Source organism: Choloepus didactylus, chromosome X (assembly GCF_015220235.1).
Source record: "Choloepus didactylus isolate mChoDid1 chromosome X, mChoDid1.pri, whole genome shotgun sequence".
NCBI classification, from domain to species: domain Eukaryota; kingdom Metazoa; phylum Chordata; class Mammalia; order Pilosa; family Megalonychidae; genus Choloepus; species Choloepus didactylus.
Genome location: NC_051334.1, coordinates 127,144,955 through 127,168,207, shown reverse-complemented (window position 1 = coordinate 127,168,207; position 23,253 = coordinate 127,144,955). Strand labels below are relative to the sequence as shown.

The 23,253-nt window shown below is 38.4% G+C and overlaps 1 protein-coding gene across 6 annotated transcripts in view; it reads right to left on the bottom strand.

Moving 5' to 3' along the window:
- COL4A5 (collagen type IV alpha 5 chain) overlaps nucleotides 1-23,253 on the bottom strand; it is a 414,777-nt gene that overhangs the window by 112,335 nt on the left and 279,189 nt on the right. For all 6 annotated transcript variants that reach the window (XM_037821236.1, XM_037821237.1, XM_037821239.1 and 3 more), the window contains exons 28-29: nucleotides 13,736-13,833; nucleotides 12,346-12,496 (exon numbers count right to left, since the gene is read on the bottom strand). In XM_037821236.1, the coding sequence (XP_037677164.1) occupies nucleotides 12,346-12,496; nucleotides 13,736-13,833 (249 nt within the window). The remainder of the gene's footprint in view (nucleotides 1-12,345; nucleotides 12,497-13,735; nucleotides 13,834-23,253) is intronic.

The window sequence follows — 23,253 nt, the reverse complement described above, 5'->3', positions numbered from 1 at the left end:
GCTGTCTTTTGCTAGGTCCCCTGCATTCTACAATATAAAACATTTATTTTACATTTTTCACAGTGTTCACATTAGTGGCAACACACAACACTTCTCTTTTTGTGCCTGGCTTATTTCGCTCAGCAGTACGTCTTCAAGGTTCATCCATATTGTCATATGTTTCACAACCTCATTCCTTCTTACTGCCATGTGGTGTTCCATTGCATGTATATACCACATTTTGTTTATCCACTCATCAGCTGAAGGACATTTGGATTGTTTCCATCTCTTGGCAATTGCGAAAAATGCCGCTATGAACATGGGTGTGCAAATATCTGTTTGTGTTACTTCTTTCAGATCTTCTGGGTATATACCAAGAACTGAAATTGCTGGATCAAATGGTAACTCAATCTTTAGTTTTCTAAGGAACTATCTTCCAGAGTGCCTGTACCATTAAACAGTCCCACCAGCAATGAATAAGTTTCAATTTCTCCACATCCTCTCCAGCATTTGTAGTTGCTTGTTTGTTTAATGGCAGCCATTCTAATTGGTATGAGATGATATCTCATTGTGGTCTTAATTTTCATCTCCCTAATAGCTAGTGAAGATGAACATTTTTCATGTGTTTTTTTAGTAATTTGTATTTCCTTTTCATAGAAATGTCTTCTCATATCTTTTGCCCATTTTATAATTGGATTGTTTGTACTTTCGTCTTTGAGTTGTAGGATTTCTTTATATGTGCAAGATATAAGTCTTTTATCAGATACATGGTTTCCAAATAATTTTTCCCATTGAGTTGGCTGCCTCTTCACCTTTTTTGACAACTTCCTTTCAGGTATAAAAGCTTTTAATTTTGAGGAGTTCCCATTTATGTATTTTTTTCTTTCATTCCTTGGGCTTAGGGTGTAAGGTCTAAGAGGCGATTTCACATTAAAACGACTTGATGATGTTTCTGTACATTATCTTCTAGGAGTTTTGTGGTACATCTCTTAGACTGAGGTCTTTGATCCATTTTGAATTAATTTTTATTTAGGGTGTAAGGTAGGGGTCCTCTTTCATTCTTTTGGATATGGACATTCAGCTCTCCGAGCCTCATTTGTTTAAGAGACTGTTATGTCCCAGTTCAGTGGCTTTGGGGGCCTTATCAAAGATCAGTCAACTGTAGATCTGGGGGTCTATTTCTGAATTCTCAATTCTATTCCATTGATCAGTGTCTATCTTTGTGCAAATACCAGGTTGTTTTGACTACTGTGGCTTTATAGTAAGCTTCAAATTCAGGAAATGTAAGTCCTCCTACTTTTTCTTTTTTGGAAGGTTTTTTAGCAATTTGAGGCATCTTTCCCTTCCAATAACTAGATAACTAGCTTTTCCAAGTCTGCAAAGTAGGTTGCTGGAATTTTGATTGGAATTGCATTGAATCTGTAGATGAGTTTGAGTAGAATTGATATCTTAATGACATTTAGCCTTCCTATCCATGAACATGGAATATTTTTCCATCTTTTTAGGTATCCTTCCATTTCTTTTAGGAAAGTTATGTCATTTTATATGTCTTTTACATACTTGGTTCAGTTTATTCCTAGATACTTGATTTTTTTAGTTGCTATTGAGAATGGAATCTTTTTCTTGAGTGTCTCTTCAGCTAAGTCATTTCTAGTGTATAGGAACATTACTGACTCACATGCATTAATATTTTTTTTAATTAAATTCAGTTTTATTGAAATACATTCACACACCATACAATCATCCATGGTATACAATCCACTGTCCACAGTATGATAACATAGTTATGCGTTCATCACCACAATCCATCTCTGAACATTTTCCTTACATCAGAAAGAACCAGAACAAGAATAAAAAATAAAAGTGAAAAAAGAACACCCAAATTATCCCCCCATCCCACCCCATTTGTCCTTTAGTTTTTATCCCCATTTTTCTACTCATCCATACACTAGATAAAGGGGGTGTGATCCACAAGGTCTTCACAATCACACTGTCACCCCCCGTAATCTACATTACTATATAATTGTCTTCAGGAGTCCAGACTGCTGGGTTGGAGTTTGGTAGTTTCAGGTATTTACTTCTAGCTATTCCAATACATCAAAACCTAAGAGGTGCTATCTATATAGTGCATAAGAATGTCCACCAGAGTGACCTCTCGACTCCATTTGAAATCTCTCAGCTACTGAAACTATTTCGTCTCATTTTACATCCCCCTTTTGGTCAAGAAGATACTCTCAGTCACACGATGCCGGGTCCACATTCATCCCCGGGAGTCATATTCAGCATTGCCAGGGAGATTTACACCCCTGGGAGTCGGGTCCCACGTAGTGGGGAGGGCAGCGAGTTCACCTGTCGAGATGGCTCAGTTAGAGAGAGAGAGGGCCACATCTGAGCAACAAAGAGGTACTCAGGGGGAGACTCTTAGGCACCATTACATGCAAGTGTAGACTCTCCTTTGTGGTAATGAGCTTCATAAGGGCAAGTCCCATGCTCGAGGGCTCAGCACATCAAACCGCCAGTCCCAATGTTTGTGACAACATCAACACCAGCCCAGGTGAGGATGTCCAACACATCTGCACCTTCCCCCAGATCCTCGGGGCTGGGGAGGGGGAGGCTGTAAATATATTTTTTATTATCTGCCCAAATTACTCTGGAATGTGTCACTATTTCACTCCAGCCTATACTAACCTACCGTATCTCACTTCCTCACATGCATTAATCTTGTATCCCACTACTTTGCTAAATTTATTAGCTCAATTAGCTGTGTCATCAATTTCTCAGGGTTTTCTAGATATAAGATCATATCATCTGCAGATACTGACAGTTTTACTTCTTCCTTTCCAGTTTGGGTGCTTTTTACTTCATTGTCTTGCCACATTGCTCTGGCTAGTACTTCTAGCACAATGTTGAATAACAGTAGTGACAGCAGGCATCCTTGTCTCATGCCTGCTCTTAGAGGGAAGGCTTTCAGTATCTTGCCATTGAGTACTATGCTGGCTATGGGTTATTCGTACATGCCCTTTATCATATTGAGAAAGTTTCCTTCAATTCCTACCATTTGAAGTGTTTTTATCAAAAAAGAATGCTAGATTTTGTCGAATGCTTTTTCAGTATCTATTGAGATGATCATTTGATTTTTCTCTTTTGATTTGTTAATGTGTTGTATTACATTGATTGATTTTCTTATGTTGAACTATCCTTGCATGCCTGGAATGAACCTCATTTGGTCATGGTGTATGATTTTTTTAATGTGTCTTTGGATACGATTTGCAAGTATTTTGTTGAGAATTTTTGCATGTATATTCATGAGGGAGATTGGCCTGTAGTTTTCCTTTCTTGTAGCATCTTTACCTGGTATTGGTATTAGAGTGATGTTAGCTTCATAAAATGCATTAGGTAATATTCCATTTTCCTCAATTTTTTGAAAGATTTTAAGTAATATTCGTGTCAGTTCTTGTTGGAAAGTTTAGTAGAATTCCCCTGTGAAGCCATCTGGCCATGGGCATTTATTTGTGGGAAGTTTTTTGATGACTGATTGAATCTCTTTGCTTGTGATGGGTTGGTTGAGGTCTTCTATTTCTTCTCTGGTCAGTCTAGGGTATTCATGTGTTTCCAGGAAAGTGTCCATTTCCTCTACATTATCTAGTTTGTTAGCAGACAGTTGTTCATAGTATCCTTTTAAGATTTTATTAATTTCTTCAGGATCCGCAGTAATGTCCCATCTCTCATTTACTATTTTGTTTATTTGGGTCTTCTCTCTTTTTGATATTATCAGTCTAGCTAAGGGCTTGTCAATCTTGTTGATCTTCTCCAAGAACCAACTTTTGGTTTTATTTATTCTCTCTATTATATTTTTGTTCTCTATATCATTTACTTCTGCCTTAATCCTTGTTATTTCTTTTTTTCTACTTGGTTTAGGATTAGTATGCTGTTGATTTTTAACTCCTTCAGTTGTTTCATTAGTTCTTTGATTTTAGGTTTTTCTTCCATTTTAATATATGCATTTAGAGCTATAAATTTCCCCCTCAATAACACCTGCACTGCATTCCATAACTTTTGATATGTTGTGCACTTGTTTTCTTTTGTCTCTAGATATTTAGCAATTTCTCTTGCTATTTCTTCTTTAACCCACTGATTGTTTAGGAGTTTGTTGTTTAACCTCCAGATATTTGTGAACATTCTTGATCTTTGATGGTTATTGACTTCTAGTTGTACTCCATTGTGATCACAGAATGTGCTTTGAATAATTTCAATCTTTTTAAAGGTATTGAGGTTTGTTTTATGCCCCAGCATATGATATATCCTAGAGAAAGTCCCATGAGCACTAGAGAAGAATGTTTATCTTGGTGATTTGGGATGTAATGCTCCATATATGTCTGTTAAGGCAAATTCATTTATCATATTGTTTAGGTTTTCAATTCCCTTATTGTTCTTCCATCTGGTTGATCTATCTATAGAAGAGAGTGATGTATTGAAGCAGTCCACAATTATTGTGGAAACTTCTATTGCTTCCTTCAGTTTGGCCTATTTTTTTCTCATTACTTTGGGGCACCTTGATTGGGTCCACAGGCATTTATGATTTCATTTCTTCTTGTTGAATTGTCCCTTTTATTAGTATATAGAGTCCTTCTTTGTCTCTTGTGACATTCTTGCATTTAAAGTCTATTTTGTCTGAGATTAATATTGCTACTCCTGCTTTCTTTTGGCTGTAGCTTTCATGGAATATTTTTTTCTAACCTTTCATTTTCAATTTCTTTGTGTCTCTGGGTCTAAGAGGAGTCTCCTGTAAGCAACATATTGATAGTTCATATTTCTAAATCCATTCTGCCAATCTATATCTTCTAATTGGGGAGTTTAATCCATTCACATTCAATGTTATTACTGTGAAGGCAGTTCTTGAATCATCCCTCATATCATTTGGTTTTTATCTGTCAGATGTATTTTTTCTGTCTCTCTCTTTTTTTCCTTTAATGTACCCTTACTAAAATGCTTTAGTTCTGTGCCTTTCTCCAGCCCCCTCTGCCCTTTCTTTCTTGTATCAGCCTGTAGTGCTTCCTTTATTATATCTTGTAGGGCAGATCTCTTGTTAGCAAATTCTCTCAGCATTTGTTTGTGAAGATTTTATGCTCCCCCTCAAATTTGAAGAAGAGCTTTGCTGGATTAAGAATTCTTGGTTGGTAGTTTTTCACTTTAAGAATTTTAAATATGTCATACCACTGCCGCCTTGCCTCCATGGTGGCCGCTGAGTTGTCGCTACTTAGTCTTATATTGTTTCCCTTGTATGTGGTGAATTACTTCTCTTCAGCATTTGATAATCTGATCAGAATATGTCTTGGAGTGGAACTATTTTGATTTATTCTATTTGGAGTTCCTTGGGCATCTATGATTTGCATATTTATGTCATTTAGAAAGGTTGGGAATTTTTCCCCAACAATGTCTCTGAATACCCTTCCTAGTCCTTTACCCTTCTCGAACACCAATGATTCTTATATTTGTGTACTTTATGTTGTCCATCACTTACCTGAGATTCATTTCAAATTTTTCAATTTTTCCAACATTCGTTCTTTCATGCTTTCATTTTCCAACACACTTGCTTCAAGTTTGCTTATTCGTTCCTCTACTTCTTCAAATCTAGTGTTATGTGTTTCAAGAATCTTTTTAATTTTATCAACACTTTTTTTTATTTCCATAAGGTCCACTATTTTTTCATTTACTCTTGCAAATTCTTCTTTATGCTCTTCTATGGTCTTCTTGAGGTCCTTTATATCTTGAGCCATGGTATTGGTGTTTGTGTTTACTTCTTTGATTAATTTCTCCAAGTTCTGTGTCTCCTCTGGTTTTTGATTTGTGTGCTTGGGTTATCGATATCTTCTGGTTTCCTCATATGCTTTAAAATTTTCTGTTGTTTTTGGCTTCTTGGCATTTGCTTATTTTGATAGGGTTTTTTTTAGGATATGCAGGATTATTTAAACAATTATCTATAATTTGACAGATCTACAGCTTGGTGGAGTGTACTTTCCCTGACCTACCAGCAGATGCACTCCTGAGCCACCTCATCCCCTCAAGCCAGCTCTCCCTAACTTCATCTATGTACTGAGTGCATGCCCAGACCATGTGGGGGTGCAATCAGTGCATGAATTTTCTGTGTGCAGCGGGGACCCCCAGCCCTGAAGGAGGGTGGTGTTCCCTGGGAAAGTTGGCATGGAGAGCATTCTAAGACCCAGTATTCCCAGCCGTTCCTTGGGCTGCAGCTAGAATAACCTGGGGCTGCAGAATGTGTCTAACCCTTCAGCTCAGATTCACCACAATCCCTCTCTGCTGTAGAGTCACAAGTCCCCGGGATTGGTGTAGTGCTTCTGGCACTTCCATGCGAAACCCCTGCCTCTAAGCTGTTCTTACCGCAGGATTCTCCACAGGAGGAGTGTGCACTGTCACAAGCCAGCCAAATCAAAAATTCTCTCAAGGAACTTCTCAGGCACAGCATTGCAAAGGAGTGTCACACAGCCAGATGCAAAGATAGCTGCTCAGCGCATGGAAACTACCTACTTTTGCGATCGTCCGCCTGCTGCAGTGACCTGTCCCTGGCTTCGGGATTGTTAGCTGTGGGTGTGTGAGAGGCTCTCACCCATACCAAGTACTGAGGCATGTGCCTGGGGTGTGGAAGGTACTCCCCACTGCATTCATCTGCAGCTCCAGCTGCTGGTTCCCTGGCAGCTTTTTGTGTCTTCTACTAATCTGCCTCCAAACACAGTCTCTTGGTTTCTCCCCTCCACTCTAGACTGTGACTCTGGCTTCTGTTTCCCCAGCAGCTTTCTGGACTGAACGAACACTCATACATCTCCAATCACAGTCTCTCGGTTTCTCCAGGTACACACTCACTATGGGTGTAGAAGTCCCTGCCAAACTGGTGGATCCCTGGAACCACTATTCTGGAGCACTTTTGGTCTTTTATCTAGTGTTTCTCATGGAGGAGAATTTTGCTCTGTCTCTCTTAATCCACCATCTTGGACACAAATAAACAGAGTCAGAAATGAAAAGGGGGTAATTACTATGACTCCTGAAGAACTAAAAAAAATCATAACATGATACTATGAACAACTGTATGCCAACAAACTAGGCAATTTAGAGGAAATGGACAATTTCCTGGAAACACATGAACAACCTAGACTGACCCAAGCAGAAATAGAAGAAAAAGAGATCCAATCAGGCATCAAAAATCTACCTATAAACAGAAGCCCAGGGCCAAATGGCTTCACAGAGGAATTTTACCAAACTTTCCAAACAGAATTGACACCATTCCTGCTCAAAATTTTTCAAAAAATTGAAGAAAAAGGAATACTATCTAACTCATTTTATGAAGCTAACATCACCCTGATAACAAAAACAGATAAAGATACTACAAGAAAAGGAAAAATATATGCCAATCTCCCTAATGAATACAGATGCAAAAATCCTAAACAAAATACTTGCAAATTGAATCCAAAGGCACATTAAAAGATTATATGCCACAACCAAATGGGGTTCATTCCTGCCATGCAAGGATGGTTCAGTATAAGAAAATCAATTAATATAATTCAACACATTGACAAATAGAAAGGGGAAAATCGAATGATCATCTCAATAGATGCTGAAAAAAGCATTAGACAAAATTCAACATCCCTTTTTGATAAAAACACTTCACAAGGTAGGAATTGAGGGAACCTTCCTCAATATGATAAAGGGCATACATGAAAAACCCACAGCCAGCATAGTACTCAATGGTGAGAGACTGAAAGCTTTCCCCCTAAGATGAGGAATGAGACAAGGATGCTCACTGTCACCTCTATTATTCAACATTGTGCTAGAAGTGCTAGCCAGAGTAATTCACCAAGACATAAAAGGCATCCAAATTGGAAAGGAAGAAATAAAACTATCATTATTTATAGATGATACAATCTTACATTTGGAAAATCCTGAGAATTTGACAACAAAGCTACTTGAGCTAATAAAAAAAAATTCAGCAGAGTGGCAGGATATAAGATTAATGCACATAAGTCAGTAATGCTCCTATACACTAGTAATGTCCTAACTGAAGAGGCAATAAAAAAATTCCATTCACAATAGCAACCAAAATAATCAAGTACCTAGGAATAAACTTAACCAAGGATGTAAAAGACCTCTACACAGAAAATTACAAAACATTACTAAAAGAAATAAAAAAGGACCTAAACAGGTGGAAAATTATTCCATGATCATGGATAGGAAGATCAAACATCATTAACATGTCAGTTCTACCAAACTGTAGATTTAACACAATTCTAATCAAAATTCCAACAATCTACTTTGCAGACTAGGAAAAGTCAGGTATTAAGTTTATTTGGAAGGGAAATGGGCCTTGAATTGCCAAAAAAAATCCCTAAAAAAAGAATGAAGTGGGAGGACTTGAATACACTTCCAGTCTTTGAAGACTACTATAAAGCTACAGTGGTCAAAACAGCATGGTATTGGCACAAAGATACACATATTGATCAATGGAATAGAATTGAGAGCTCGGAAATAGACCCCCAGATATACAGTTGACTAGTTTTGATAAGGCCCCCAAATCCACTGAGGTGGGACAGAATGGACTATTCAACAAATGAGGCTGGGAAAATTGGATAGCACTAGCGAAAAGAATGAAAGAGAACCCCTACCTCACACCTTATTGAAAAATTGACTCAAAGTGGATCAAAGACCTCAATATAAGAGACAGTACAATAAAACGTTTAGAAGATGATATAAGGGAACATCTTCAGGACCTAGTAATAGGAGGTAGCTTCTTAGACCTTACAGCCAAAACACTAGCAACAAAAGGAAAAATAGATAAATGGGAACTCCTCAAAATCAAAAGCTTCTGCACCCCAAAAAACTCTGTCATAAAGGTGAAGAGGCAGCCAACTCAATGGGAGAAAATATGTGGAAACCATGTATCTAATGAGAGACTGATATCCTGCATATATAAAGAAATCCTATAACTCAGCAACAATAGTACAAATAGCCCAATTATAAAATGGGCAAAAGATATGAAAAGGTATTTTTCTGAAAAGGAAATACAAATGGCTAAAACACACATGAAAAAATGGTCATCTTCACTAGCCGTTAGGGAAATGCAAATCAAAACCACAATGAGATACCATCCTGCACCAATTAGAATGACTGCCATTAAACAAACAGGAAACAATAAATTCTGGAATGGTGCAGAGAAATTGCAATTCTTATTCATTGCTGGTGGGAATGTATAATGGTATAGCTGATCTGGAATACAGTTTGGTGGTTTCTCAGAAAACTAAATATTGAATTACCCTATGATCTGGCAATTCCAGTTCTTGGTATATACCCAGAAGATTTAAACGCAGTGACACGAACAGATATTTGTACACTGATATTCATAGCAGCATTGTTCACAATTGCCAAGAGATGGAAACAATCCAAGTGTCCTTCAACACACGATGGAATAAACAAAATTTGGTGTATACATACAATGGAATACTATGCTACAGTAAGAAGGAACAAGGTCCTGAAACATATGGCAACATGGATGAACCTTGAAGATATAATGCTGAGTGAAATAAGTCAGACACAAAAGGAGTGATATTGTATGTTACTACTTCTATGAACTCGCTGAACAATGTAAAATCAATGTCTTATCATACAGAATATTGGGGACCTAGTGATAGAAGCTAGTGAGGGGGAATTATAATCTAATATGCCCAGGTATATTAATGATGGTGAATTCAAATGTATGGAAATGGATAGGGGTAACAATTGTTTGTTAATGGGATTATAAATATCAGAGCTGTATTGAAGGTGAATAGGATTGAAAGGGATTGTTTAAAGGTGTTTTCCACAGATCAGCACCACAAATATAGATAGGTGCTTGCATGATATACTTCTAAGATATGACACTACTACAGAGAGTTGACCACAGAAAGGTATACGGGAAAAATCTACCTATTTCACACTAGGTGCTAAAATTAACAGGAATTCCATACTAGTACTACACAAATACTGGGGACAAATAATTAAGGGCTGACAATAGCTATGAGCTGTCTGGGATCATGAGAATTGTTTAAAAAGGAGAGTGATGCGGATTGTAAAACTAAGTGATGATAATGTGAGATATGGATGGATTATCATGCTATGTGAACTTAGGAACTCCCTACTTTATAAGTCAAGCCCTTGATCTTGAGGCTTGCTCGGGTGAAACTTATGGTTGTAAAGGGGAAGCTAAGCCCACCTACAATTATGTCTAGGAGTCATCTCCAGGAAAACAAAACAAAACAAAATTAAACAAAAAACAATAAACAGATAAATGACTCATTTTAAAATAAGTAAAATATCTGAATACATTAATGGTTCACAAGAACATGAAAAAGAGCTCAAAATCATTAGTTATCAGGAAAACAGTATAGACCACAATATGATACCACCACACATTGACCAGAATTCCAAATTTTAAAACTGACAACAGTAAATGTTGTAAAGAACGTGTAACAAATGAAACTCTCATACTGTACTGTTGCATGCATAATAGGATACTATTATTTTACAAAAAGTCTAGTATTTTCTTATATAACTAAGTGTACTCCTATGCTATGACCCAATAGTGTACTACTAGGTATATACCTAAGAGAAATGAAAACACATGTACATATAAAAGACTTTTAAAAGAATTTTCTTAACAGATTCACTCATAAGAGCCAAAATAGCCAAAAATTTGAAACAGCCCATGTATCCATCAATGGGAGAATGGATATACATCCATACAATGAAATAGTCTGTAATAAAAAGGAAAGAACTACTGATAACCAGAACAACATGGTTGGATCTCAAAAACATGCTGAGTGAAAGAAGCCTTACAAAGAAAGTACATACTGAATGATTCCATTTATATGGAGCTCTAGAACAGGAAAAATTAATTTATGATGGAAAAATCATAACAGTATAGGTGCCACTGTGCATGTGGAGGTAGGGACTGACTGGAAAGAGGCATAAGGGAAATTTCAGAGATGATATATTGATAGGGGTTTTGGATAAACATAAGTATGCATTTGTCAAAATCCAGCAAATGTACCCTTAAGATTTGTGCATCTTGTTTAACGTGAATTTTATATCAAAAGAAAAAAAACAACATAACTGTAGTTATAATATGCATACTTAAATATTTAGGGAGAAGTGTAATGCTGTTTCAATTTACTTTGAAATGCATTGAAAAGAATCAATGAATGGAAAGAAAGAGGACTAGATGGACAGAAATGTGACATAGCAGGTGTATATGTGATGGATATTTTGTAGTTACTATATATTTTTTTCTATTTTGCTGCTTATTTGAAATCTTCTAAAATAAAAGAATCATAGATATATAATATAAATTGTAGAATCTAAATGGTGGATATGTGGGTGTTAACTGTAAAATTATTTTAATTTTTCTGTGTTTCAAAATTTTTCATAACATAATGTTAAATAAAACTCTACTGAGATACCTACTTTATAAGGTTGACAAAAATTAAAGAGTTTGTCATCATACTCACTTAACAAGTCTGTGAGGAAAGAAGCACACTCATACATTGTGGGTGGGAGTGTAAAATGGTACAGAGGGAGAGAAATCTAACAATGTCTAGAGATGCAATTACCATTTAATGCAGAAAATCTATTTTTATACCTCTATTCTACTTTTACACCTGCATACAAATGAAATAATATACATGCAAGGTTATTCACTGAGGCTTTATTTTAAAAGAAATGATGGGGAAAAACTCATTCAAGAAACTAGCAACTGGCAGAATAATGCAATTGAATACTACTCAGGTATTTAAAAATTAATGCAATTGATACCAGGCAGGTATTTTAAAAATAATGCAACTGAATACTAGGCAGATATTTTTAAAAATAAAGGAGCTTTTGAGGTACTGATATGGAATTATCTCCAGGATATAATGTTAAGTGACATAATTAAGTGTTCAAAGTAAACATGTAGTATCCTATTTTTTGAGGAAGGAGGAAAACAATATATATGTATATATATTCTTATTGGCTTGGATTGTATAAAGAAACAATGAAAAAGATAATAAGAAAGTAAAATATGGCTACATATGGGGATGGGGAGGAACAGAGTGGATGGAGATAGCCATGGGAAGCAGATTTCTCAGTATTACTTTTAGACATATATGATTGTATCATCTATCAATGAAATAAAAGTCAAAAAGTCAATGGAAGATGAGAGTGCAGCAGGGACAGAGTGACAGCATGGGCTTTCCCATTAATTGGATTTATCAAGCATAAACTTTTACAAGTTTCAATTTCTGTATAAGTTAAAAGCAAACTGAAAATTAGCAATGGTCTCCATACCTTTTGGCCCAGGTAATCCATCCAAGCCAGCTTGTCCTGGAGGACCTGGAGGTCCTGGAAGACCACGATCACCTTTTGGACCAACTGTTCCTTTGAAACCTTGGAGTCCTCGAGGCCCAGGTGGCCCAGGTAGCCCGAATCCTGGTTCTCCCTTGAGCATACACATGACAAAACACAACAAAAACTACCATGAATTTCTTGGTGTTTATCATTTATCATGGAGAATTTAAATCAGAAAATATAAGTTAATACTTAAATATTTTTCCTGTTGAATGGGCAGTAGAGTAAACAAATGAAAAGCAATTGGTACATTGGAGAGATAATTAGGAGGGATGAGAAACAGGGCTTAGTAAAACATATTAAATGAGATAGACTTGTTTCAGGACAAGAAGGAGATAACTGAGAGAGCATGAGATTAAGGTATAGGCTTTTCAAGTGAGGAAATGTAATTATAGACTATTAGATGATAACAAATCATTTTTAATTTGATAAGTATGATAATGGCATTGTGGTGTGCATATGAAAATGTCCATTTAGTTAGAAATGAATACTGAAGTATTTATAAATGAAATGACATTATTTGGAGATTTTCAGCAAAGAGAAAAGGAATAGATGAAGCCAATGTGGTAAACTTTGATCATTTTGAATCTAGGTGATGCATGTCTGAAAGTTCATTATATTATTCCTTTTACTTTTGTGTTCATTTAAAAATGCTCATAATAAAATAAAAATAATCAACCAAAAGTGCAATGTTTCTCTTATGTGAGCTGGGGCCATGGTCAACTGTTCTTCCCATGGAAAACATGTAGTAATGATAAAACACAGGAAATTTTATTTAATTAAGCCTAGAGAAAATACATGAACAGTCAGGATAATTACATACCACAGCAGTTTCCTGAAGGTTGACTGAGGAAAATTTTAGATTAGCTAAGATATAATAAAAGCAATGGAAAGTATTTCAAACATGATAATATTATGATTCAGAGTGATCTCCTTTGTATATCAGTGATGGAGCCAAAACAGGGAAATAGTATGGGAAGATCTTGACATGATATTTAACACAATTTCAACCATAGCCACATGCAGAGATTACCAGGGATGGTGATTCTACAGAGAAACACAGGGCAGCTGATGATTGTATTCTCTCATCTAATCAAATAACTGGTCAATCTAAAACAGATTCAGAGACTTTTTTTTTTGCTCCAAATATGAACTTTTAGAATATTTAAGACAGTTTTGAGTTAAATGATTTTAAAATAAAATACAATCAGCTAAGTTTAATTTACATAGTGAAAAGTTAGGATGATGTAGAAGTCAAAATAGAGAGCTAGGACTAAGGAAGGTAAGGGAGATAGGAAAAGGAGAAGAAATAAATTAAAATGTCCTGGACCTTCAGTCCTGGAAAGCCTGGCTGCCCAGGAGGGCCTTCAGAACCAATTCTTCCAGGTGTCCCAGGTGCTCCTGGAGGTCCTGGAATTCCAGGAAAACCTGTAAAATGTTAAGTCATCATTTTTTTAATACTCAAAGAAAAGACACTTTAAGAAAGATACCTAAACTCCTAAGCCCACATTCTCCCCTCATCCAGTCATATTTAATGACTACAGTAAGATATTAAAAGCTCAATAATATTCAAGATAAGTATTCAGGATCAAGCATTACATATACCTGATATTCCCTCTCGATCACCTTATGATTCTGTCATTTTCATATGGGGCTGATATGTGCAGAAGATATGCTCTTCTGAAGGAAAATGGAGGCTACTACATAAGACATGATTAAACATAAGTAATGGATCCCACACAAAAATGCTAAAATGCTTCTGCCTACATCTAGATTCAGTTAAAGGGCCTACAACAGAATTCCAGAAGTGAGCTAAAAATAATTTCAGTTATTACACACACACAGACACATAAAATCAAATCTGACACTTTCCAAAGCATTTAGTGGAAATGATTAAGGACATGTTTGAGAACTGTAATTAGAACAATGTGTATTTTTGCCATTTGTGAGAATAAATACTGTGAGGTATAAAGAAGAACTGAAGCAACAGCCCAAAAAGATTCAATAAAACAGGAGAATATGATCTAGGATAAAACATCACTTAGATATATGTATACAATAAGTCTGTTTATTGTTAACACAATCCATTTATTAAAAAAGTATCTACTGAGTGCTTACTATGTTCCAGAAGTATTATAAGTCCTAAGAACACAAGAGTCAATAATCAGGACAGGGCAAGATGGCAGCATAGGGAGGTGTGGAATTTAGTTAGTCCTCTAGAGCAGCTAGTAATTAACAAGGAACTGTCTAGAACAACTGTTTGGGGGACATCTGTGACCAAACACACATTGTAAACCAGTCTGGAACAGGTAGAACAGCTGAGATTGCAGCACAGAACAGTAAGTAAAGCCCCCAAAATGCAGAGCTGGCGCACTCCCCAACTAGCATAGCAGGCTGGTTTGGAGTCACTTCCTTGTGGGGGGACAAAGCAGTCTCTACTAAGAGCAAGGGAAGGTAGCTCAACCAACTTCCAATTGTGGTTTTAATTAACAAATTTGAACAACTGAATAGAAGCTATGAGCACAGATAAACCCAGGGCAAGCAGGAAAGGAACTCAGAGGTCTCTCCCAGCAAAGAGGAGGTGGGGCTGATGGAGAATAAAATAAATAAATAGAAACAGAGGCTCTTGGAGTCAGCTGAGCTCAGAATACTGCAAAATGGCAGTGCCCCAAGAAAAGGGGCACATAGAGCTGGGTACCAACTCCAGAACTTGATTAGTGAAGCCGGGGTCTGGGGACTGGATCTGAAAATGGGACTTCTTTTTTTAAACTATCCTAAGTAGCTCATGAGAGAAAGCCTCAGACATTCTCAATTGGAAGCACTGACCCAGACAAGGGTGGAGTTAAGATAGGTCTGAGAGACAGAGTAAGGAGTCAAGTGATGGAGATAATTCCATAAAGGGTGTATCTTCCACAAGAAAAGGGGAGGCAGGGTCCAGCTCAACTGTCAGCCCTCCTTCAGAGAATTCAGACCCCAGGGGCTGGGAAACAGAAACAATTTAAGCCCTCCATCTGCCTCAGCCTCCATCACAACCATGCCCCTGGCAGGGGCAGGGTCTTCTGAGAATTAAAGGCACTCTTTATGCCATTGGGGAGAAGCAGACTGCTAAATGCAACCTGCTGGGCAGGACAGGAAAAGCACAGCATCTAGAGGCCTCAGAGGGAAATGTGACAACCTGCAGAGTCTCATCCTCAAGGAAACTTGGTATGGGTTACACCTTCCTCCTGAGACCTGGGCCCACCTGGTCTCGGAAAATCTAATTGGAGTTGATCATATCTAGGTAGAACCTCCTCAAAAAAAAAAAAAAAAAAGGTTCCATATAGGCAAGGCAAGAACCAGAACAACAAGAACTGAAACATTCTGATCAGTTAAACAAAAGCTATGCTAGATGTCTAGAATAAGTTGAACTGAATGCCAAAGAACAGTTAGATAACAAAGCTAACCAAAAAGAAAACCCTAAGTAAAGCATGAAAACCTTTAGAATAAACTAATCAAGGAAACCAGATGCCTAGAAACCAACAAAAAATTACAAGTCACAGTAGGAATGATAGATATGGTCCAGTCAAAAGAACAAACTAACACTTCAAAGGAGATACAGGAGTTGAAACAACTAATCAAAGATGTTCAAACATGCTAAATCAATTCAAAAATCAAATCAACAAGTTGAGGGAAGATATGGCAAAAGAGATAAAAGATATAAAGAAGACATTGGGTGAACATAAGGAAGAACTCAAAAGTTTGAAAAAGCAAATGGCAAAACTTATGGGAATGAAAGGCACAATAGAATAGATGGAAACACAATGGAGACTTACAAGAGCAGATATGAAGAGGCAAAAGAAAGGATTCATGAACTAGAAGACAGAACATCTGAAATCCTATACACAAAACACACAAAAGAACACATAGGGAAAAGGATAGAAAAATATGATGTCATCTCAGGAAATTGAATGACTACATGAAGCACACGAATATACATGTCATGGTTGTCCCAGAAGGAAAAGAGAAGGGAAAAGGGGCAGAAACAATAATGGAGGAAATAATCACTAAAAATTTCCCAACTGTTATGAAAGACATAAAATTACAGATCCAAGAAGTGCAGTGTACCCCAAACAGAAAAGAAACAAATAGACCAACTACAAGACACTAAATAATCATATTATCAAATGTCAGAGGCAAAGAGAGAATTCTGAAAGCAGCAAGAGAAAAACGATCCATCACATACAAAGGAAGCTTGATAAGACTATGTACAGATTTCTCTGCAGAAACTATGGAGGTGATAAGACAGTGGTATGATATATTTCAGATACTGAAAGAGAAAAACCACCAACCAAGAATGCTATATCTCACAAAACTGTCCTTTAAATATGAGGGAGAGCTTAAAATATTCTCTGACAAACAGACAATGACAGAGTTTGTGAACAAGATAACTGCTCTACAAGAAATACTAAAGGGAGCACTACAGGCAGATAGGAAAAGAAAGAAGAGAGAGGTTTGGAAGGCTAGCAGCATGTATGACACCAGAAGGAAAGATAGAAGATAAAGACTGGGACTGTATAACTTAGTGAAACCTAAAGTGGTCAATTATGGTGAGTAAATGTACTAATATAAGAAGGTTTCCACATGAGGGAGAATAAATGAATGTCAATATTGCAAGGTGTTGAAAATTGGATGGTATGGGGAAAATACAATCAATGCAAACTAGAGTCTATAGGTAACAGTAACATTGTAATATGCTTCCATTAATTGTAACAAAGGCAATATACCAAAGCTAAATGTCTATAAGAGGGAGATATAAGGGAGTGGTACGGGATTCTTGGTGTTGTTGTTTTTGTCTGACCTTTCCATTGTTTTGTGTTGATTTGTTTTATTTTACTATTTTATTTTATTTTATTTTTCTTCTTTTATTTTTGCATTCTTCATTTTTCTCCTCTTCCTCTTTCTTTGCAGAGTAAATGGAAATGTCCTCACATAGATTGTGGTGGTGAATGCATAACTATGTGATTATTCTGGTAATCATTGATTGTTTACTTAGGATTGATTGTATGGTGTGTGAATAAAATTGTGTTTAAAAAATAAACAGGGAGGCGGGGCAAGATGGCAGACTGGTGAGCTGTAAGTTTTAGTTACTCCTCCAGGAAAGTAGGTAGAAAGCCAGGAACTGAGTGGACTGGACACCACAGAGCAATCTGTCTTTGGGCATACTTCATACAACACTGATGAAAATGTCGAACTGCTGAGATCAGCGAAATCTGTAAGTTTTTGCGGCCAGGGGACCCGCGCCCCTCCCTGCCAGGCTCAGTCCCGTGGGAGGAGGGGCTGTCAGCTCCGGGAAGGAGAAGGGAGAACTGCAGTGGCAGCCCTTATCGGAAACTCATTCTACTGATCCATACTCCAACCATAGATAGACTGAGACCAGACACCAGAGAATCTGAGAGCTGCCAGCCCAGCAGAGAGGAGACAGGCATAGAAAAAAAAAAACAACACGAAAAACTCCAAAATAAAAGCAGAGGATTTTTGGAGTTCTGGTGAACACAGAAAGGGGAAGGGCGGAGCTCAGGCCTTGAGGCGCATATGCAAATCCCGAAGAAAAGCTGATCTCTCTGCCCTGTGGACCTTTCCTTAATGGCCCTGGTAGCTTTGTCTATTAGCATTTCAATAACCCATTAGATCTCTGAGGAGGGCCCTTTTTTTTTTTTTTTTTTTTTTTAATCCTTTTTTCTTTTTCTAAAACAATTACTCTAAGAAGCCCAATACAGAAAGCTTCAAAGAATTGCAATTTGGGCACATCAAGTCAAGAGCAGAACTAAGAGAGCTCTGAGACAAAAGGCAATAATCCAGTGGCTGAGAAAATACACTAAACACCACAACTTCCCAAGAAAAGGGGGGTGCCCGCTCACAGCCACCATCCTGGTGGACAGGAAACACTCCTACCCATCACCAGCCCCATAGCCCAGAGCTGCCCCAGACAACCCAGTGTGACGAAAGTGCTTCAAATAACAGGCACACACCACAAAACTGGGCGTGGACATTAGCCTTCCCTGCAACCTCAGCTGATTGTCCCAGAGCTGGGAAGGTGGAGCAGTGTGAATTAACAAAGCCCCACTCAGCCATCATTTCAGCAGACTGGGAGCCTCCCTACACAGCTCAGCAGCCCAGAACTGGAAACCATGTATCTGACAAAAGACTGATATCTTGCATATACAAAGAAATCCTACAACTCAATGACAATAGTACAGACAGCCCAATTATAAAATGGGCAAAAGATATGAAAAGACAGTTCTCTGAAGAGGAAATACAAATGGCCAAGAAACACATGAAAAAATGTTCAGCTTCACTAGCTATTAGAGAGATGCAAATTAAGACCACAATGAGATACCATCTAACACCGGTTAGAATGGCTGCCATTAAACAAACAGGAAACTACAAATGCTGGAGGGGATGTGGAGAAATTGGAATTCTTATTCATTGTTGGTGGGACTGTATAATGGTTCAGCCACTCTGGAAGTCAGTCTGGCAGCTCCTTAGAAAACTAGATATAGAGCTACCATTCGATCCAGCGATTGCACTTCTCGGTATATACCCGGAAGATCGGAAAGCAGTGACACGAACAGATATCTGCACGCCAATGTTCATAGCAGCATTATTCACAATTGCCAAGAGATGGAAACAACCCAAATGTCCTTCAACAGATGAGTGGATAAATAAAATGTGGTATATACACACGATGGAATACTACGCGGCAGTAAGAAGGAACGATCTCGTGAAACATATGACAACATGGATGAACCTTGAAGACATAATGCTGAGCGAAATAAGCCAGGCACAAAAAGAGAAATATTATATGCTACCACTAATGTGAACTTTGAAAAATGTAAAACAAATGGTTTATAATGTAGAATGTAGGGGAACTAGCAGTAGAGAGCAATTAAGGAAGGGGGAACAATAATCCAAGAAGAACAGATAAGCTATTTGACGTTCTGGGGATGCCCAGAAATGACTATGGTCTGTTGATTTCTGATGGATATAGTAGGAACAAGTTCACAGAAATGTTGCTATATTATGTAACTTTCTTGGGGTAAAGTAGGAACATGTTGGAAGTTAAGCAGTTATCTTAGGTTAGTTGTCTTTTTCTTACTCCCTTGTTATGGTCTCTTTGAAATGTTCTTTTATTGTATGTTTGTTTTCTTTTTTTTTTCATACACTTGATTTAAAAAAGAAGGGAAAGTTAAAAAAAAAAAAAAAAAGAAAGAAAAACAAGGAAAAAAAAAAAAGATGTAGTGCCCCCTTGAGGAGCCTGTGGAGAATGCGGGGGTATTCGCCAACCCCACCCCGATGGTTGCTAACATGACCACAGACATAGGGGACTGGTGGTTTGATGGGTTGAGCCCTCTACCATAGGTTTTACCCTTGGGAGGACGGTTGCTGCAAGGGAGAGGCTAGGCCTCCCTATATTTGTGCCTAAGAGCCTCCTCCCGAATGCCTCTTTGTTGCTCAGATGTGGCCCTGTCTCTCTAGCTGGGCCAACTTGAAAGGTGAAATCACTGCCCTCCCCCCTACGTGGGATCAGACACCCAGGGGAGTGAATCTCCCTGGCAACGTAGAATATGACTCCCGGGGAGGAATGTAGACCCGGCATCGTGGGACGGAGAACATCTTCTTGACCAAAAGGGGGATGTGAAAGGAAATGAAATAAGCTTCAGTGGCAGAGAGATTCCAAAACGAGCCGAGAGGTCACTCTGGAGGGCACTCTTACGCACACTTTAGACAACCCTTTTTAGGTTCTAAAGAATTGGGGTAGCTGGTGGTGGATACCTGAAACTATCAAACTACAACCCAGAACCCATGAATCTCGAAGACAGTTGTATAAAAATGTAGCTTATGAGGGGTGACAATGGGATTGGGAAAACCATAAGGACCACACTCCACTTTGTCTAGTTTATGGATGGATGAGTAGAAAAATAGGGGAAGGAAACAAACAGACAAAGGTACCCAGTGTTCTTTTTTACTTCAATTGCTCTTTTTCACTCTAATTATTATTCTTGTTATTTTTGTGTGTGTGCTAATGAAGGTGTCAGGGACTGATTTAGGTGATGAATGTACAACTATGTAATGGTAGTGTAAACAATCGAAAGTACAATTTGTTTTGTATGACTGCGTGGTATGTGAATATATCTCAATAAAATGTTGATAAAAAAAAATAAACAGAAGGATACAAGTGCTGGAGAAAATGTGCAGTGAGGGAAGTTGTGGGGAACTGAGTCTTCCATGTTGCCTGAGGCATATCTGGGGTGGTGGCTTAGAACGCTGAGCTGCAGGCCTGCATAGAATGCCATGCAGGCCCGCCCTGTAAAGATGTGTGTCTTGTGACTACCATTGTCTTAAACCTAGATTGTATGCACCTGATGTAAACATAAGTATTTGGTGGGCTCTCCCCCACCTGAGCACCTTTAGCATAGACACCTGATCTTCTGAAATAAATAGCTGGAGCAAGGCTGCATTGTTCTCCACTTAGCCCAAGAGGCAGTGGGCCCCCTGCTCCCTTAATTCTTAGCTTTGTGTCCGTGTCTCATTCCTGCGTCGCCCTGTCAGCAATAAGTGGTACCCGAACAGGGACATTAAGAACCGGATCTGGTTCCTGACAGAAGAATCGCTTGAACGAAGGAGGTACAGCGGCGCTGGAACTCGGGTGGAGGTAACGGCCGTGTTTGTGTGCGTTCCTTGTAGAACGACCCCGAGCATTATAAGAAGGGTAATGGGTAATGTTGAAGGACACAATAAATATGTTTCCTATATTTCCCTCTTACGGCAGCTGCTGCGGGCCAGTGGTGTCAGGGTGGGGGAGTCAAATCTTAGAATAGCAAATCTTAGAATTGCTACAGGTTATTGAAAAATACTGCTCTTGGTTCCCTACCCTTGGCTCCCTTGAACTGCATGACTGGGAGCGGGTAGGTAAGGAATTGAAACAAAAACATATGCAAGGAGTTGATTTACCTGTTACTATTTGGTCTACATGGTCTTTAATTAAGTCTGTTCTTAAAACTTTAAAAACTGATGATGATGAGGAAGAATATGAGTCTGATGACAATACTGGTCCCAATCCTCTTTCTGAGGATGATAAGGGTAAAAAAGATCCAGTATTTTATTCTTGTCAATGCCCCAAACCTCCTTCTGCGCCTTGCTGAGAGGAATGGCCCCCGCCGCCTCCGCCGCCTCTTCCTGCACATAGCTGTACCCCGGCAGTTAAACCTGCCCGCCTCTCTAGCATACAGCAGGGTCTGGCAGAAGCCAGGCGGCAAGGAGATTTAGAGGCCATATGTTGTCCTGTTGCCTTCCCTGTTACGGTTCATGAGTAAGTGCCTCCTGGACAAGACGCTAATTATCCTGATGGAGTTTATACTTACTTCCATGAGCATGTCCCATTTGCAGTTCTTAAAGAATTGAAAAAAGCTGTACAAACGTATGGGGTTCATTCCCCTTTTTCAGTTGGCATATTGCAAAATTTAGCTGAAGGTTCTCGTCTAATTCCCATAGATTGGACCACATTAGCCCGTACAGTCCTTAGCCCAGGAGAATATCTACAATTTAGGACTTGGTGGACTGAGCATGCAGAACGACAGGCTGCACATAATCGGCAACAGAAAGTAAATATAAATCTAGATCAATTACTGGGCCAAGGAGCTTATTCCATTGTTGAAAATCAGTCTGTTTATAATGATCAGGCAATTGAGCAGATTCGCCATTGTTGTTTGCAAGCTTGGAACAAAATTGAAGCTAAGGGTAAAGCTGCACAATCCTTTCAAAAGGTTTTACAAGGGCCAAAAGAATCGTATCCAGATTTCATTGCCCGACTCCAAGAGGCAATACACCGGCAGGTTACTAGTTCAGAGGCTGCCGATACTATTTTGCAGCTGCTAGCATATGAAAATGCTAATAAAGATTGTCAACAAGCCATTGCCCCATTTAAAGGTAAAGCTGATCTTACTGGCTATATTCGTTTATGCCAAGATATTGGGACTGAAGGTTATAAAGCAGAAATGATGGCTCAAGCCATGGCTAATTTGAGAGTTGGCACTCGTTTCCCAGGAAAATGCTTTTCCTGTGGAAAAGTGGGTCATACCAGAAAAGAATGCGGTCACTTTAAAAATAAATCTCCACAAAAGCAGCCTGGTATGTACCCAAAATGCCAAAAAGGTCGACACTGGGCTAACCAGTGCCGATCTACTTTTTTTTTTTTTTAATCATCATTTTATTGAGATATATTCACATACCACGCACTCATACAAAACAAATCGTACTTTCGATTGTTTACAGTACCATTACATAGTTGTACATTCATCACCTAAATCAATCCCTGACACCTTCATTAGCACACACACAAAAATAACAAGAATAATAATTAGAGTGAAAAAGAGCAATTGAAGTAAAAAAGAACACTGGGTACCTTTGTCTGTTTGTTTCCTTCCCCTATTTTTCTACTCATCCATCCATAAACTAGACAAAGTGGAGTGTGGTCCTTATGGTTTTCCCAATCCCATTGTCACCCCTCATAAGCTACATTTTTATACAACTGTCTTCGAGATTCATGGGTTCTGGGTTGTAGTTTGATAGTTTCAGGTATCCACCACCAGCTACCCCAATTCTTTAGAACCTAAAAAGGGTTGTCTAAAGTGTGCGTAAGAGTGCCCTCCAGAGTGACCTCTCGGCTCGTTTTGGAATCTCTCTGCCACTGAAGCTTATTTCATTTCCTTTCACATCCCCCTTTTGGTCAAGAAGATGTTCTCCGTCCCACGATGCCGGGTCTACATTCCTCCCCGGGAGTCATATTCTACGTTGCCAGGGAGATTCACT